This window comes from Etheostoma cragini, chromosome 11, assembly GCF_013103735.1.
Source record: "Etheostoma cragini isolate CJK2018 chromosome 11, CSU_Ecrag_1.0, whole genome shotgun sequence".
Lineage (NCBI taxonomy): Eukaryota > Metazoa > Chordata > Actinopteri > Perciformes > Percidae > Etheostoma > Etheostoma cragini.
The window spans coordinates 21670802-21690765 of record NC_048417.1 but is presented as its reverse complement, the minus strand read 5'-3'; the positions used below and the strand labels follow the sequence as shown (position 1 = coordinate 21690765).

The following is a 19964-nucleotide window of genomic DNA, read 5'->3' as shown; positions in this document are numbered from 1 at the left end:
AGGCTGTGACTCAGTGTCAAGAACAATAAATCACCCCTGCGTCTCTCCAACCACTCAATCACGGACACACATACATAGCAAGAAGCACCCAAAGAAAAACTTGTAATTGTATTTTTACTGTATTATTGTGATTTATATGTGTGTTATTCCAATTATTTAGACGTAACAATGACCATTGTAGCAGTTATGCATAATCGAAATCAAAAAAATACAAAAAATTGTAAAGTAAGCAGTGCTTTTACAGTCCATTCATTGCGGACGACAAGCGGAAAAAAACAATGTTGCGCGTATGCACTTCGATCCTATATTCTTCAACATGCAAAGCAAAAAGCACAACTCTGCTGTGTATGATAATATGATATGCCGGTAATCTCCGTTACATATCAAACATGGACTAATTAAAATCTAGATATTACTGGACTAATATACTTGACTGGAGCTAAAGTCATTACATCAACTAAGTTATAAGCGCAATCCCACAAAATTCAAAGTCAAAATGACAGCAGCCGTGTCCGACGACATTGCAGAGTTTTCTCCAAACTTGATTTAACTAAAAAAAAATGGATTACTAGCAAGAGGGAGGTGTACGCTAGACTTAGATGGACTACTGCAGCAAAAGGGACCAAAAATTACCCGATTGTTTCAAACCGACTGGTATGGAAGAAACGACTGGCTATGTGGCTGTGCTAACAGTCAGCGGTTGTACAGTTATCCCTGCCTACTTTTTGCAACTAGTCAGACTGTTTGGACTTCAACTGTGATCTGAACAACCTACCTGCAGCTTTAACCAAGCATGAAAATTCATAATTTTACATCCAGTGTCAAATACCTCTGAAAATCTTGCGTAAATCTCGGATTGACCTTGCACTTGACGAGCAAAGCAGGCTGAATATTTAACCTACCATAATGAAAAGTTAAACAAAAACCGAGAGGTATTGAAGGATTTGATAAGTGCTTCCTTGCAAAGACAGAGCTTGCTTTTCGTGGCTCATGATGAGATTGAACTTGTTCACCGCGAGACACGAGATGGGCTGTCAAACAAAACAGAACGAGTTAGCATCTACTATTGCATTCTGGACAATGTCAATGTTCAGACGAAGGCCAGGTTTGTGGATAACTTTTCCAATCTTAATTTCATTGGACTCATAGATTGCAAAACGTTTGAAGAGATGTTGTGCCAATTTGATGACAGCAAAATAGAAAAGTCTTGCCATTCTGTCTTTGAGAGTCAGAATCTCTAGGCTTCAAACAGAGTCAGAGACTATAAACTTTAGGCCCATAACGACGAGTTCTACAACACTGTGATCGACATCTTCACGAGGAACGCGCATCAGATGGATTTTATGTAATAATAATCTACCAAGTGGTAAGTCAGAAACTACTTTGGGCTTAATATTGAATTGACAAGTGTGACTGAAGTAATGACGGCTGCAAGCCATTTGCCTTCATATTCAAATGAGCAGTTTAGTTTTCATTGTTGCTGACTGTGACTGACAAATATAATTGGCCGCTGTGAAATAATTAAGGATAAAGATGGGTGCATAACTTGCATTATGATGCCGGACATTATTGTGTGTGTGTGTGTGTGTGTGTGTGAGAGAGAGAGAAAGAGAGAGAGAGAGAGAGAGAGAGACAGAGAGAAACATAGTGACAGAGAGATAGAGAGAGATCGCAAGAGAGAGAGAGCAAGAGAGAATATGTCATCCTGAAATTTCTTGATATAGACCGTGCGTGTGTGCCGCGCTAATGCGTAACGTTTACTGTTTTGATTGAGTATTATCCTAAACAATAAATTAGGTAATCTGGCTTTCATAACTCAGTGCCTAGCCTCTTACTGACGTCCTCGGTCAGTTACTGGTAGTGGTAGATACCAATCCTTAAAAAAAGAACCTACCACTGCTAAACACAACACTTCAGCCTGAACTGCTGCTGCAGCTAACCCTTTGCTAGCACTGCAGTAAAGTCCCATTTATATTGAAATGCTCCCAAAACAAAATTTCCTAGCTTGCCTCTCTCTTCTTGCTGTTCTTTCCTCCTTCAAATACAGAACTGTTATAATAGTAATTACTTAAACATACGTTGAACTTTAATATACAAATACTGTAGGTATGAAAGGCAAATAGATGAGGTAAACACGTACTAAAAAAGGTAAGCATTAGGAAAGATACAGGTCTATATATATAGGTTGGTAGCTGCAATACAAAGAACAGTGGAACAAATAGAGTATGAGTAGTTCAGTAAATAAGACAGAGAGAGAGGCTATCTGTAAAGCTATTGCTACTCTATACAGCCTAATCTAAATTAAAAGATGGTGTACACGCAGGAGACTAAGTGTTTTAAGTGGCCACATAGCGATACCCCAAACCACAGCAGTCAATAGTTTGTATGTGGTCAGCATCCACAGCATACTCAGCAATACTGGACACTGCACAAGTAATTACCTAGAGAAGCTCAAACACATGCACAGACACAAATACACACACCTGACTTAACGGCATAACTAAAATCTTGAAAGTTGACTGCATCTCTATATATAGGGAAAAGAGAGAAACAAAATTAACCAGCATTACCCTTTGAGTGTATGGCGATAGATGGGAAATTATTTACAATGAGTGATGGATTAAATTGTTTTGTCTTTTTCTGTTTTTTTTCTTCCTTCTTTGCTGACAAAGGTCTGATTGCTATGAAGGTATCGGGAGCTTATTCAGCGGCTAAACATGTCATGAGCAGCCTGCCAGTCACCTAGCCTGCTCACACGCTGACGTGAAAAAAAGGAGGAATAAAAGCTCTCCTCCCATAGATGCTCATTGAAATGCACAGTCAAGCGGCTATACGGTGAGCAGGATATGGTTAATTGAGCCAGTCAAAACTGCTAAATAGTTAATATCTGCAACACGCAAACCGTGACCTTATAACACACCTTATGTTTTATTAATCTGGTGAATTTATTGATTCATTATTCTTTGGTTTACACTTCCGCTAGCCACTGCTGCTGATGTTTTTGAAGTATCACTATATACACACACACACACACACACACACACACACACACACACACACACACACACACACACACACTTGTTTGTGCATTATTTAAAACAATATTAATGGTCATTTTAAAGTGTGTGATTATGTGGATACTTGTGTATATGTATACGTGTGTGACTGTTTTGTAGTTTAGTCTGTGCATGTCTGTTCACTGATTGAAAAAAATAACGGTGGAGTGTGGGCACTGAGGTAATATGTTTCTTTGAAATGCGCTATGTGGACTGGAGATAAAGCAGCATATGCACCTCCCAAAGAGGGGGGCTCAATGAGCAATGAAGGGCCATAACCGTGTGTGTGCATTAACAGTGTGCATTTGCCTCACTGGGGACAAGCCTGGCCCTAATTAAAGCTACATACGGAGTTACAGGCTTACCCTTTCCTTCAACTCTCTCTCTCTTCCCCTCTCTTACCCCTCCTTCACCTCCCTTCCTTTTACCCTTTCCTCCTTTTCTACCTCCCTTTCTCTCCTAGCATTATCTGTTCCCCTACCGCGCGTGTGCGCGCGCGCGCACACACACACACACACACACACACACACACACACACACACACACACACACACACACACACACACACACACACACACACACACACACACACACACACACACACACACACACACACACACACACACACACACACACACACACACACACACACACACACACACACACTCTCTCTTCTGTGCTGTCATCCCTGGATTCTCTTCTCATCCTCAGATTTTAAACAGAACATAAAAGGAAATGGGGTTGGATTTTTTGTTGATTACATTAATGGCAGGAGATATGGAGTAAAAGAAAATCTGGCTTGAAAATACCTTAAAATCTAACCTTACAAACTTATCACTGTCAAGTCAAAACAGGCCTGTACACCAAACCCACAAACGGAAAACAATGAATGCCGATGAATAAGACTAATACCTAAGAAGTGAGAGATAAATAGACAACAGTCTCTCGCTGTGTCCAATTGTGTGTCTAAAATTGATTTTGGACTAAACTGACATTGGATGCCTCTTTAATACCTTCTCTGTAACATGGTATGACAAATGAAGCAATCAAACACATGCCCGTAGATCTAAGGACAGCAGGCCATACGCTGCTTTCATTTACGAGGGGAAGGATGAGTAGCTTGACTAAATCCTTTCACTTGTGGTTTGGAAATAACTGTCCACATAAGATAAATCTAGCCATTTGATATTTACTCAGAGTCCAACTCTGCCAAATGGCAATATGTTTTAAAAACATTTTATATGAGCAATTTTATATTTGGAGAAATGGTGGAAAAGTGATGTTGAAAAGTAAATAGGGTACAAAAAACATATTTCAACAGCAGTTTCCAAGATCCTTAAAATAAAGAGTATTACACACATTTAAGTCTCAAGATCATCTCTAAATTGCTACTTTGATGAAATCACTGGCGAAAAGATTATGACAAAAATTGAGTGAAATTACTGCAGATTGTAACAAATGCGTCAACCTCTTAACATCTGGTTTAAAACATTAGCTACCAAGAATGAACATTTAATGAAACAAAGTAGCTAGCTTTGGAGCTATCTATGCAGTATGTGTTGTATGGCTTCATGACACACTATACTTCCTTAATTTCTTCCCATCGTTTGTTAATTCCTCATTCTCTCTGGCTTCCTACATCCTGTGTTCATCTGCGGGGGTGTGATCTCCATGGGGTCAAGTTCTACAGTGATGATGAACCGATTAGAATAAACATGAAACCTGATGCAGCTACGTTTGAGTGACTTACATTTAGCAGCAAATGGAAGGGAAAAGGACAGTGAGAAGGATTTAGAGGGTAGAGAAAGATGTCCAAGGATAATAGACACATACAGCTTAATTAGGCCTACTCTCTCTAGTCCCTCTTGAGTGTTATTACTGGGCTATTGTGGGAGGCAGCTTGCGTGGATGCATAAAAAGCACACACACACACACACACACACACAGACACACACACACACAATTGAACAAAGATACAAAAATAAAGTATAAGCAGAAACAAGGCCATAAAGTGTGTTTCTATGTGGCCTTTTGCAAGTGAGGAAAGTAACAGAAATAGAAAACTACACACTTGGGATACCTGTGCGTTTCTCTTTCTACACGCACACAAAGAAAACAAGAAAACTGCCGTAAATACGAAGTGAAGTGGCATGTCTCATGATGTCAGGACACTTATGTCAGGATCTTTAACTTGTTCCCCTCTCTCTGCCCCTTTGAGCCGCAGGCTCATTCTATTCATTCTCTTCACGACTTATGTCTTTCAGCAACTTCCTTTTCATGTTAGCGCTTTAAAAGTGAGGAATCAGTAAAAATACAAACCGTTGGCTAAGTGTCTTTACACTGCACATTTACTAACAAACAGGTGCTGGAGGTAATGAACACATATTTGCATATGAATTCAGAATCTGTAGGCAACGGGACAATATTTTGGTAACCAATGGGTTCCAAGATTGCTGGAGGAATAGAATAATTGTCTATATAAAAAACGTTTAAAATTTTACAAGTTATGTCATTATCGCTTGAGCATAATTTCACATGGGATATCAGAGTAAAAACAGCTGATTACCAGTCCGTTAGGATGAATGACCTCTAGTTCTGTCATTAGTGGGAATAGAAGGATGACTGATAATGAATATTTATGACCTAACACCACAATCTGTATGGCAAGTGAACAGCTACTCATTTGCATGTGAGAAAGATTTAATTAATCATATAGGTTTCTTAAAGCCTCCATCTGTGTTGGAAAAGGTAGGAGGGAAAAAACAAAACAGACACTTAGCCATTTGAGTCTGATGTCTGACTGTCGGGGGAAAACTTTTTCTTTGGGAATTATTGTTTCTTTACACAGTCGATTTTGTTGCGCTACCAGACGGTACTAACCACAGAATATATTGTACAAAACACACCTACATAATTACTTACTGATTTACTTACTTAAATATCAGCTTCATTAAACAAAGCAACCAGCAGCAGGCACAGTGTAACTGCCCAGAGGGTAAACCTTAGCCCATCAATTAACACACATCTTTACAAATCTCGACCTTATCAAATCTTACCACTTGTTAACATGCTGCGGACTGGTCAGCGTGGTAGCAAATGGTAAAACAAGAGATCAAGAGAAAACAGGTTCTAACATTAAACAACTATGAAACACGCACACATACACACAGTGTGCAGAGGGCAGTTCCACACTTTTGCTTCTGAACAGTCCATGAGGAGAAAACCCACTGACAAACGAGCACAATAGAAGTGCAAACATCTGTGACTCTCACTTCCCTATTCTTTTTTATTCTTCTGCTCTTCTCTCACTCCCTCCCTCTGCCGCTTCATAGACACGCCTCCCTTTGCTATCATTGGCATATGGATCCCTAAGGGAATGGATGATTGAAAAGTGTGCTGCGATAACAAGCGCATGCACGCATGCACTCACGCACGCACGCAGACACACACTCTCAAACAAACACATGATTGGCAGGCATGACATCAGTTTGTGACACTCCAATGACTTCCTGTCATGATGTTTGATTGGCAGCTGGTGGGTCCTTCCCCCCCCTTCCAAGCATGTGCTCTCTAATTATCAAACAATGACAGACATTGTCTTGTCAAAAGTCAGGGTTTTACCTGCATAATGAGCCAAGTTATTTTGCAACTAGTTAAGCTTATTTCCTATTTGTCCTCTTGCTACATGTCAACATTGTTGCACTGCTAAATAGTGTTACATACTGTTTCTTTGATGCCTTACTATACAGATTATCTTGTTATTTGAATAATGACAAGGGGGAAAATAGATATACTTTCTAAATGGCAATAGGCCGGTAAAAGCACCCCATCGTCGAGATGGGCTAATGGGCCCCAACAATGTAGCACTTTAAGTCAAACAGAGGGTACACATTATGGTCAGCTGAAGAGAGGGAGAAGAGAAAGAAGGAAGAAAAGAGGCAAATACAGGAGAGAGTGTAATTATAGTCATCAATGATAGGTAAAGAACGAGAGCGTACGCAAAGCTCAAAGAAAATGATTGTGCTCTTATTGCATTCTCCAATTATGTTGCTATTTGAGTTTTAAGTTTTGCTAAGGTAAACATACTTTCTGACATTTTCTTATGAAAGTCGATCATTCAGCGGACAGTTAGCAGACATTTATGCACATGAATGCGGACACACACATACACACACACACACACAGAAACCAGAGTAACGGAGGCTAGATGGAGGTGAGTACAGTGGTGCACGATTACAACAAAGCAGGCCACAATGCATTTATTATCATGTATTCTCATGAATTCACACCATTTTAAATCTGAATGTGAACAGCATGCATACATACTTTACAACACCAACCACATGACGCACTGGCAGTGCCGGTCCCTTTTGGTTCTGGTAGACCTTGTACATTCCCAGTCTCACCTCATAGATTTCCATATTTGCATTTGTACAGACTGTCTCTTTACACGTGTGCGCGCACCAGATGACAGAAAAGCTTGATAACCATGTAAACATACTCTGAATACCTGTTCATTTTGTGAGTTATGGTTGAAGGTTTGTGTGTAATATAAATATTTGGAGAGTAACCAGATTTGTTTAAATAGCAACCTTAATGGTTTGATCAAAGATACACAGATCAGAGAGGAACAAAGATTCACAAAACTGCAGACAATTTTGAGACAAAATACACACACACACACACACACACACACACACACACACACACACAGACCGTGTCTGAGGAAGATTCACAGCAACCATGGCCAACTATGTGACAACCAACTGACTGTGTGACCAATCATGTTTTATCACCACATGATTATTCATGACGGTATAATGGTCACAAACACACACACACACACACACACACACACACACACACACACACACACACACACACACACACACACACACACACACACACACACACACACACACACACACACACACACTCACACACACACACACACACACACAGATGATTGGCAGAACTGATTGGCAGGTGGCAGCAGTTCAGATGACAGAGCGCCAGAGCCAGCTGTCCACTTTAAAGGGCATTTTAAACAAACATCTGACACAGTCTGACTTTAATCTCTGGGTGACCAACAGCTCATAATAGCAGTAATACTATTTAACTTTTTTACAACTCTGTGTAGCATTTCTTTATTTATGTGAAGAACTTAATTGTAGGTCAGCCGTTTTGGCAATTACCATTTCATTTGGTAAACCTTTGACTTCTACAGAACAATAAGAGAGGAATTTATCGAAACATTATGGCATTAATGACATTGTGTGTCTTTGCAGCTGATGCAAAGAAAGATATAGTAGTATATATGTAAAGAGATCTAGTGTGTCAAATGTGTGAACCATCCAATGGTACACAGTAACATTTACTACTGTAGAACAAGACACCTTGGAGTAAGGTTGAGTATCTCATACCAGCTTTCCTTAAGAGAGGCTAAGGCTAATCAAAGCTGGCCTTAGATGAACATGATAAATCAGCAGCACAGCCTAAATTGAACTTTACTGAATAGCACCAATTTGCCTTCTCAGTCTACCTCCATTACATGCAATCAAATGCAGATAGGGAGCTGGAGCTGGAGGGAGCAGAATGAGAAGAAAAATTGGAATGATGCAAAGATTACGGGGGTGGGGGTGTGAAGGGGGAGGTAGAGAGGTTACTCAAATATGGCTCTGAAGAGGGGGAGGAAAGAAAGGCTAAGATTATCAGTCAAGGCTGTCTTATGGTGACCAGAGACGGGGAGTAGCGGAAAGGTCTAAAATATCCTCAGGTGTATTATATGGTTTCTTAAGGCACTTCAGGCAAGACATTAAAGGGGAATTAGTGGTTAGTCGAAAGGATGGATGGAAGGATAGGTGCACTGAGGTAAGGAGCAGTTTGATTAAACTGGAAATATTCTCGGGTATGCTGCGTAGGTTGTCCAAAGCATAAGGTTGATATGGTAGATAGGCAGAACAGAGAAGGATGGGTGGATAAAGAAGGAGTTGGGTGTAACCTTTCCTGAAATCTGAAGCACTTAAAACATTTATAAGAAGGTAAGAAAGAGTTAAAGAAAAGAGGTAAAAAAAGAAGACATCTTTAGGTGTGCCATGTATTGCCATAGAGCTGTACTGGAAAAAGATAGGGAACTGAGAGAAAGACAGAGATGGCATGATTGAGATCCTGAGGTGTGTAATCTGTAAAAGCTAAACATAGACCACATATGGCAAGAATGTGTCATACAGTTTAAATCTATGATTGTGTTTGAAGGGCATGTAGAAAATTCTCTGCTGCTTACTTGGTACTTAGTAATCAGGGTTTCTGCACGTTTTACCAAGTCAAATAGAAGACTTTTTACCATCTTTTTAAGACACTGATGAATCAAATTAAAGACCTACACTTTATCACAACGAAATGCAGAGTCTGCAAAGTAAATAAGCGACAAAAGAAAGAACTTTAACACCGCACAAAAAACCCCCAATATTTCAGGGAATTTAAGACTTGAAATTTAAATTGAGATATTTTGGGCTTTTTCTTTTACTTTTTAGGACCCCACAGAAATCCTGGTAATGGACTTTTTTATTTTCAGGTAGTGTTAAACTGTTGTTCAATCAAATGTTTGGGAATTATATTATGTAATCTTTCATTTATTCTATTTAGAATATTCGATCAATGAAATGGAGGTGAACAGGATTTTATTTGTGATGCTCAAAGTAGTGCAAATGAAACTGAAAAAAGTTTCTTAATAGAATAGCTTTACCTGGAATATTCCGCAGACCTTGCTATGAACCTTTTTACAATTTTTTTATCACAAAAAACTAAATATATTGATAGAGAGGTATATGGACATCTTTTAATGTGTGGGTGAACTGACTCTTCATCAAGTTTGAACTACTGTAACAGGGGCTTCCTTCGATGTTGCGAGGTTCAAAAAAAATGTACGACTCAAAAGGCCATGAAATGAAACTGCCACTGACTCGTACAACCCAAAGTTGTATTATATGCAATGATGGCTTGAAATGGCAACTTTCAACTCAGGAGGAACCGGCCAAGATGAAGGCAGGTAGTGGAATTCTTTTCTCGGTCCCCAAGAAGTCGACTCCATTTGGCCTTAAGGACTACCGCCCAGTGGCTCTGACATCCCATGTGATGAAGGTGCGGGAGAGGCTGGTCTTGGCCTACCTGAGGCCACAGGTGAGAGCTTCTCTGGACCCTCTACTGTTTGCCTACCAGCCTTGGGGAGGCTGGGAGTGGACGACGCTGTCATCTATCTTCTGCAATGAGTTCATTTGCACTTGGATGGCGGTGGCAGCACTCTGAGAATCCTATTTTTATATTTCTCCAGTGCATTCAACACCATCTAGCCACTGCTACGGGGTGAGAAGCTGCAGAGGATGGGTGTCGGTGTGTCCACAGTCTCCTGGATCACTGACCACCTGACAGGCAGGCCACAGCTTGTCCGTCCGGACTGTGTTCTGTCTGATATGGTGGTGACTGGTATGGGGGATCCACAGGGGACTGTGCTGTCTCCTTTTCTGTTCACCTTATACACCACAGACTTCCAGTACAACTTAAAGTCATGTCACCTACAGAAGTTTTCTGATGACTCTGCAGTTGTTGGGTGTATAAGGGATGGACGTGAGGGAGAGTACAGAGCTGGAACTGGAAAATCAACAGCACTGCTGTTTACAAGAAGGGGATGAGCAGAGTATTTCCTGAGGAAGCTGAGATCCATCAACGTGTGCAGCATAATGTTGGAGATGTTCTACCCGTCTGTTGTTACCAGCGCTCTGTTCTCCTCCCCCGTCTGCTGGGGCAGCAGCATCGGAGCCAGCAACACAAACAGACTGAACAAACTGATCAGGAAGGCTGGCTCCGTTATTGGCTGCAGATAGGAGACATTTTAAGCTGGGGTGGAGAGGAGGTCTCTGAACAAACTGGTATCTATCATGGATAACCCTGACCACCCTCTCCACCCCACATTGGTCCAACAGAGGAGGAGCTTCTCTAAGAGGCTCCGACGGCTTCAATGCCGCACGGAACGCTACAGGAAATCAGTCCTACCACATGCATTCCAACTTTTTAACACACCATCACTGTGCTAGATAAGACTTTTAGACATCACTTCTGCTTTAAGTGCAATTTGCACAATAGGTTTATCTGCATCTTTATCATTTCTAGTTAAGCAGTTGCACATTTTGCATTCCCAAGTTGTATATATTTTAAATATTTGTTCTTGTATTCTATCCTATTATTATTTCATGTATATCCTTTGCTGTGGTACCCACTTTTTGGGACCAATATCTATCTATCTATCTAGCCATCCATCCATCCATCCATCAATGCTTTCACCTATCTATCTATAGGCAGGTAGGTAGGTCTGCCATTAAATTAAAACTACCAATAAAATTAGGTAAAGAATGAAGGGACATACTGTACAGTACACCACAAGACTCTATCTCTCCAGCCTTTCCTGTCAAAATTGATTTGACATAATCATGGTATAAAGAGCCATTTACACACTTAACTGCATGACAAAGACCGCATTTTAACATCATAAAAGGAATATCTGTTTGCCATAACTGCCTTACAAATGACTAATTACTATAGGTATGAGAAAGTGAAAGCACACTGAAGTGGAAATGAGGAAAACAAGGTGAAACGGAGGATAAGAAAAAGGTGGAGCCTTTCAAAGAAAATAGCACTGAACCTATTCATTCAAGAAACATTATTCTAATTGCCTAATATTTCACTTTAAATAACATGCAATTCTGAGATATAATCACTGTGATAAAACCAGACTTTGAAATCTTGAAGTGCTTTTCTGTGTTCTAGTTCACACAGACTGCTTTTGTGAGTGTATTTTGCAAAGGCTGTGGCTGAACTTTGGGGATCAAATTGTTTTTCTTAAGATCGGTATCTATGTAATGGTCATGTGAAATCCCATTTCAGAAACAACCACAGTGGAAGAAAACTGATGTTAGGTAGCAATTAAGGTAGAAAGTACAAATTGTTCATTGAAACATTTTTCCCCATTCATGCTGTGCGTATACCTAAATGTCTCATTCACACTCAAATAGATATAGTGTAAAAGTTAATCACATGAAATAGTTTTGACAGGTAATTTTCAGCGCCTCTAAAGAAAATTGGGGCACGGCTCTTAAAGTGGTCTTTGTGTGCCTGTGAGCGTGTGATAGTGTTTCTTGAGGGGAAAAAGACATCCGTGTTCATGTTTAAATGGTTATGTTTGTCAGATACAGTATGAATGCGTGAGCTGTGCAGAGAGATTGTGCTAACGGATGTGTCCCCATTGACAGAATGAGGTAATTGTGGATAATGGACTGCATTAATCAGATTTTCTGACTCTAAACAAAGGCAGGATTCTTTTCAAATACACAGGTTGTTGCAGTAATACAAAGGACAGATCATCTAACCAGTGAGTTCTGTGTTACTGTAGACATCATCAACTGAAGACATACTATATTAAAGAAAGATGAAGACCTATATTACGCCTATACGAAATATAGTTTTTTTTTGTGCCTGTGCATGACATTATAAGATGGCGTTATAGTCACATTACAAATGTACAAATATAAAAAGCATGTGACCATGGATTCCATATGACACAAACACTGTTGTTTATCACTGAAAAGGTTGCTTTCAATGATAAATTGACTGTAGCCTCCAACACACACTAACACTGTTAGCTGGAAATTGTTTAAGACATGTTGGATGGAAGGGATTTTACCAGCTAGCGTGGGTAAGGGCTGGGCCATTGTGCAAATATACACATAGACATAAATAGACATATGACCACAAAAATGATCAACCACAAAAACAATCACGCGTTCGCGCGTTCGCACCCCCCCCCCCACACACACACACAGTTACTTACCTCAGAAGGCCAAAGCCTATTTTCTTGCTCTTTTTCTCTGTGTCCTCAGTCTCCTCTGCTTTCTTTTTCCCTTTCTCTTTTACTTTCCCCTTGTTCTTTTCCTTCTTCTTTGTTTTTGTTTTCTTTTTCTTGTCTTGTTTGCCTTTTTCCTCTGTTTGATCCTCCATACCCTGGCGGGATGAACTACTTGCCGGGGTGTCCCGGCCTGAACTCTGCTCCGAACCATCATCTTGAGGGAATATATGAAGAAAAGGAGAAAGATGGGGTTTAGAGGGATTTGGGGGGGGGGGGTGTTAAAACCAGAAAAGTAGTAAAAGAAAATAATTGTATTGGGATGTTTTCACTTTCATAATTTTGTTCAATTTAAATAAATTACACCTACACACACACACACACACACACACACACACACACACACTTGTCAGGTTTGAGAAGATAACCAACAAAACCAGATGAGGTACTTTGTGTGGATATTCACTTCAGACTTAATTACAAAGACTTTCTAGCAACTAAATGGAATTGTAATTGTGTGTGTGTGTGTGTGTGTGTGTGTGTGTGTGTATATGCATGTATGTCTGCAGATACATGTCTTCATGCTTGTGCAGGACTTGGTTAGTCTTCCCCTAAGACTTTCAAGACTAAAAATGATCACAGCAGATATCCCAACTACATTTTTTTCTTCATAGTGTGTGTACACTAAATCAGTCCGTCAGCGCAAAAAACATATACTTGTTGTTACCACAAAAGGTAAGTTTAAACACTCGTTATCAAAAAAAATATTTTAACGAGTGTTATTAAATTTGTTCTGAAAAAACAAACTTCAAAGTCAGGAAAACCCTACATCCGTTTCACAACATGAACGCAGCCCCCTGGTTTCTTCTGACTCACATGTCAAAATTGGGTTAAACTGGAACTGGGCTATTTCTTCTACTACACTAAATATATTAAGGTTTTGTACTTCAGTCAGCCATGTCAGGATTGTTTTATTTACTAATACACGTCATTGAACCCACCGCAAACCAGTATAATATGTATTTGTTCTGTCTACAACTGATTGTAGGGATGGTTTGTGCAAAAGGCGATATACGAAGTATAAAACAACAAAATAGACAAAGACATACAAATGAATCATAACTAAGGTAACACATGATCAAAAGAAAGAGAATGACAGAAACAACTATTTAGCAGTATAATCCATCCCAGCTGACATGAGACATCACAGTCAATGACTCAACGCCTCTGTAAAATAGTCCCTCTTGACAACAAAATTCACTGTAAACTGAAGCACTGCGGTATTAGCTGGATCCCGCTCAGGATTCCCCAAAATACACCAGCTACAGATGCACCCTGACTAAATATTCACATACTCATATTGTCAGGATGTTTGCAGTTTGCCGTCCTGATCACCAGTAGTATATAGGCACAAAAACTGCTAATACACTGTAAAATCTGACAGATAGTAGTTGATAAGCATTTATTTGAAACTAAAGTAAAGATATAATTGAAGCCCAAGCAAAAGTGCAGACTTGTAGAGAGAGACAAACATAGAAAGAGAAAGAGAGAGAGGTCTTGATTGAGTGCGCTTCAGAGAACTGTTCTCTGTCAATTAACAACAGCTCTCAAAGTGTTGAACATTTAGAAAGACGGTGACAGATGTGGCCACTGTGTGTGTGTGTGGTGTTGACATGGCCTATTAGTCCTATCCTGTGTGAATGTAGTGATCTGAAACAGCCCGACTCATTACTCTAGTGGTGACTGATAAGAGCATGCTGCTAATAACACAGTTGGGAATTGAACTGCACCTCCCGGTGGAACAAACCAAGGACCTACCATTTAGCTCAAGGATAAATATTTATAGCTAAATCTGAACTGAATCACATATGTGCTGAACCTAACGTATTCCATACAAATTGACAACAGCAAACCTAAACTGTGCAGAGCTCACCAGCGGATTTTCAAAACATTAGACGAGGTTGTTATTGGGTAGCACACTGAAAATGGAAGCAAACCATGAATATTCATCATTGCCGTGTAAACGCAATTTGTCTAGAAGGGACTAAAGATATATGTAACTCATTAGGTGTGAGTTATACATTTGTGCATGACATTGTTGATATGGGTGTGGCCAAAAGCGAAACACATTTGGAAGTATCATTGTGATCCAGTGTTGAAACAACCATAAACCTTAAAAAGAAGAAAAATTGTTTGTACAATGTCTATAGAGCTTACAGATTGAGTAACTGCATCTATACAGCACAAGTAAAAAACAAACAAGAAATACACATTGTCTCCAACTTAACACATTGACACCCTCTCTATCCCTTACCATCGTCATCTTCAGGTGGTCCATCATAGGATTTATCAATAGCTGCTCGGAAGCTCTCGTTGCAGCCTCTTCCTCTGACCATATTTGGGCGAGGTCGATGGAAGGGGAGGAGTTCGTTTTTTCTGTTAACCTCTGACATGGCTGTCTGGAGACTCTCCAAGGAACTGGACTTCTTCAGACCGAGGGTAGGGCCGAGTTCCACAGGCGTTGATTGAGCTGGGAGGGCAGAGTGAGACAAAGAGAAAACATACACACATAAACAAAGGAAAGACAGGGGGAAAAGATATGTTTCTGGCAGCTTGCTTTGTTTAGCTTGGACCACAGGTAACCTGTTAAGGTAAGGGTTGACACCTCACAAAACCGTATTGGTCCGAACATACAGTAAGACGACCCTGATTATAACACACACTATATTATCACACACTCTCCTGTCAATCTCTCGGAAGCAGCTGCTTTGAGTACCACTGTTTCTTTTGGTAGACGGTGTATCATCTCCATGGCAACGCCTCGTTGTACTTTCTAACTTATGACTTTTAGGCTTTTTTGTAGCTGGATAGATCATATATTGCGTCTAAATATGAATCTGATAGTGAGATGCTTGCTACAGTTACACTTCTAGTGATGAAAAGACATTTTACATCTCTGATTCACTGCGTTGTTCTAAGGCTGCTGGGTGCTCTCACTCTTAGTCACCCTCTATCTTCTTTTACCATATAACGGTAACATGCTTCAGGCGGCCGTTGAGGCTTTGTCTAAAACTCTGCCATTTTGACTAGCTGTTTGTAGCATTAAATAAAATAGATTATGCATCATTTCATATCTAGTGTTTATAGCTGATTTTACCAGTTGACTTCTCTATTGGCTGTTGAAACAGGTGACATCTCTAACAGCTGAAAGTCTAGACCGCAAATATAAGACAAACCCACTTTTTCACACATACTGTATTTCCAGGGGGAAAAAGTCTTATAGTTGGTCCAATGCGTAATTAAACTCATGCAGCCAGACATTTTATGGAATAATATACAGCATGTCTTTAGTAAACAGGTTATTTAATAGCATCATTTTAGTTCTACTACAACGTATGTGAATGTGTCCCTGCTATCAAATATACTGCTACAATCAGTAAACAAACAACTTAATTTGCATTTACAAAGAAGGAAAAGTCCAATTTTACTCCAGGTCTGATCCAATAGGTTTACCTTGCTGTGCCTTGCTCTGATTGGTTTAAAAAACCTGTGGAGACACTGGCTAGGTGCCAGAAAGACCACAAATATGGCTGAACTCTGGAGAGCAGAGCCAGGAAAAAGAAACAGTGATGCAGTTAACTATGCTGTTGTTGAGTTTGTGATGGATGTGAGGTCTGTTTCACTGTTACTGGTTCTCCATCCATCATCACAAGTATACCGTGAGAGATATTACTGAGGGAGGGAGGGATCCAGCAGAAAGGATGATGAAGAGGAAAGAGGGTTGGAATATGAACGCAGAGCAACGGTGGAGGTATTCAAGGGAAAAGGTAAAGCTCAGACAGATGAAGCTTTACAATTTTGCAGTACGTAAGGCCCAAAACAGGTGTGAAAAGCATGTTTCTGCTTTAAGCAGACTTCCTAGCAAATAATGTGATCCTACTGCAGAAACCCAGCCATAGCTAATGACATGCCGAATGACGTGCTGAAGTTGGCTCAAGTTCAGCCTCAAGCCCACTTGATGTCCCCACCTTTTGTGAGGATTGTAAAACAAAAGAGGTAAAGAAGGTAATGTGTGCCTCTAATTTGGTTTGTCACTGTGTGCCACTGAAAACAGGGAGACACTGATGGTGGGCAAGATGAGGAGAAAAGGTACGGGAGCAACAATGACAGGCGGAGAGCAAATTCAGTTTCCTCAGGGGAGTACCACGGTGGCAGAGATGGAGACAGAGAAAAATGGGGAAGACGGGAGTGAGGCTGGGCTTGCTGCCAGCTCAAAATACTGGTAATCCTTCCACACTCATAAAAATACACACACACACACACACACACACACACACTTTAGATTCTGTGCTGGCTCTGGCTTGTCGATATGATGCCACTGTGATTCATGATAGCTAAACCTGCATCACTTTAGCTAATGATTCCCTATACACACAACCCCCCGTGTGTGTCTATGTGTGCATGAGTGTGTGTGTATGCGTGTTTTTATGAAAGCATAGGAGATGAGAGGGCTGATGTCCACATATATTTAAACAACCATTAACCAAAACACACATACACACACACAAACACACATACACACACACACACACAAACACATACAAAGAGTTATAACACACATAGAATGCATGCATGCGAATTATGTAAGTTGGATGCTAGGAGAGGAGATGGACAAGGTCCGAATCATGCGACACTCTCATCCATAAACACAGTCCTCAAGATATTCAGATACTGAAGTAGTAAATATCATATAAGTGCTATCTGACTAAGTAGAGATACTGTTTTTGTTATCGTTCTGTCACAACAACCCAGTTCCCTCCCACTGTGCACGAATGAATCAAGTCTAGATTAATTTAACACAATAGTAAGAATGTCATTTCCAAACATTGGTCACTTTGCAATTGTAGAGAGATTTACAAGAAACCTTTTTAAATTGAATGACAGTGATACTACAACATTTACACAATGGAAAGTGTTTCTTAGGAATTCAAGTCGTAAAACTCAAAATTAGTAATGAAAATGTTGTATGCTAAAAGATTTGAAAAAGAGGAAGAACAAGGTGTCTATGTGGCATCAGTGAAATACACACTTCTTTTAATGAACATGAAACTTGGCTCCCGTTGTATGTCAAAATTATTTACAGAAGTAAAGCACCTAAAATGTTTAATGTTGAAATCAGCATTTTTCCTTGTATCAAGAGCTTCTCTTCTAGCCACCTTGATCATAAATCAAGGTCAACAGGGTCTGCTCAGCATTTTTTTATATATGTCACAATGTGTGATAGTAAATATAACATGTAACACATCTGTATGGAAACATCTGCATTTGTTATGACTACTGATAATAACCAACTTAATAACACTCAGAAGCTTAATAGGACTGTGGCCACTAGCCTGAAATAAAATATAACGTAACTTTTATTAGATCTTTGGCCTAAGAGCACAGCAGGGTCTTTGATCTTGAAAAAAAATGTCAAATCAATGTTTTCTAAATGAGATAAAACACCTAGAAAAACAAAATCTAAGGCTGAGTGGCGTGCATTCTGAGAATAGATAATCCACTTTTTGAAAACTCTAAAGACCGTGGATTAGAGCTGCCGGTAACATTTGAACCAAGGCCATCAAATACAAAGTCAACATGAATTGTCCACGATACTCAAACTATTTAAGCCAAAATGTTTGCAGTTGCCAACAACATTCTCAAAACACAGGCAACCCCAATCAGCCTCAACAGGTTGTTATTTCAGTTACAATAAATTCATAATCCAGTATACTTAGGCCCAAAAGACATGCCTAGATTTGTACACAGCAAGCAATGCTTTCTGTATATTAATATATTCCATATAAAATATGTGTGTAATGTTTCCCTTTTAAATTCAGTGTAAGCAGGCAGGGTCAAGGTTCACTTGGGATCTACAAAGTTTGAGGGCAATTGCAGTCGGTTTAAGAAGACAGAACACAGAGGAGCACACGGCATGTACACAGACTGTGACCTCGGTCCAAACGTGTCTGTTTGCACAGGGCTGGGTAGTAGGGTGAAATAAATAGTATTATAAATAGCTTAGTGGTGTTGGGCTGGGCTGGGTTATCAGGGATGGAACAGAACACACACATATAGACTCTCACACACACACACACACACACAAAGTATTTTGCTGTGAGTAGCAGGATTTGTGTCATAAATGTAATTACTGCTGTCCAACTGTAAGATGATAGAATTAAGCTGCTTTTAAAGAGAGAGATAGAGGGGGGAAGAACTAGAGAGAGAGAGAGAGAGAGAGAGAGAGCGAGAGAGAAACAGGATGGCAATCAAGACAAGAGTAACAAAGTGGTTTGAGGGGAGATAATATAAAAGAAGAGGGTTGGCAGAGAAAAACAGAAACTGTAAGAGGATGCTGCAGAAAGAAACAATGAGACTGGGAGTGAAAGAGAGAGCATGGGAGTGACAACTAGAGAGATAGAGAGAGAATAGGAAAAAATAATGTAAGTAATACAAAAAATGAAAACAAAACACACAGAGAGAAACATCAAGCTGTCCCAAGGCTATTCTGTTGGCAGGAAGGCAATGGGCTACTTTCAAAGTCAAAATTACACCAAGGAGCGGCTTGGCAGCAGACTGCAGCAATGAAGCCAGCAGATTCAACAACAGCACCAACTTTGAGCACACCAAGGCACACTTTAGAAGCTCTCATAAGGAGATGCAACTCACTTTCTCATTGCTATTTTTACATTATACAAACCCAAACACCGTCCCATTAGTGGAAGTTCAACCATACGCTCCAACCTAGAGTTTGAGGAAGAAAAGCTAAATCAGTCAAAATACTTCACCATCCACCCCATCTGCTATTGCAGGATCTACTGTGTTAAAGAAAACAGAATCGTAAAACCACCAATGAGGGAAAGTTTCATACAACATGACTGTAGAGGGAACATCACCCCTTTAAGCAACATTTTCTTAACTTATTATTTGTGTGTGTTACCTGTATGTGGTTCTCCCAGCAGATGACATGAGGTTTT

The 19964-nt window shown here is 40.0% G+C and overlaps 1 protein-coding gene across 6 annotated transcripts in view; it reads right to left on the bottom strand.

Moving 5' to 3' along the window:
- Positions 1–19964, bottom strand: part of LOC117952448 (partitioning defective 3 homolog B-like) — a 206756-nt gene that overhangs the window by 69750 nt on the left and 117042 nt on the right. For all 6 annotated transcript variants that reach the window (XM_034884748.1, XM_034884750.1, XM_034884746.1 and 3 more), the window contains 2 exons: positions 15263–15478; positions 12937–13165 (listed from right to left, as the gene is read on the bottom strand). In XM_034884748.1, the coding sequence (XP_034740639.1) occupies positions 12937–13165; positions 15263–15478 (445 nt within the window). The remainder of the gene's footprint in view (positions 1–12936; positions 13166–15262; positions 15479–19964) is intronic.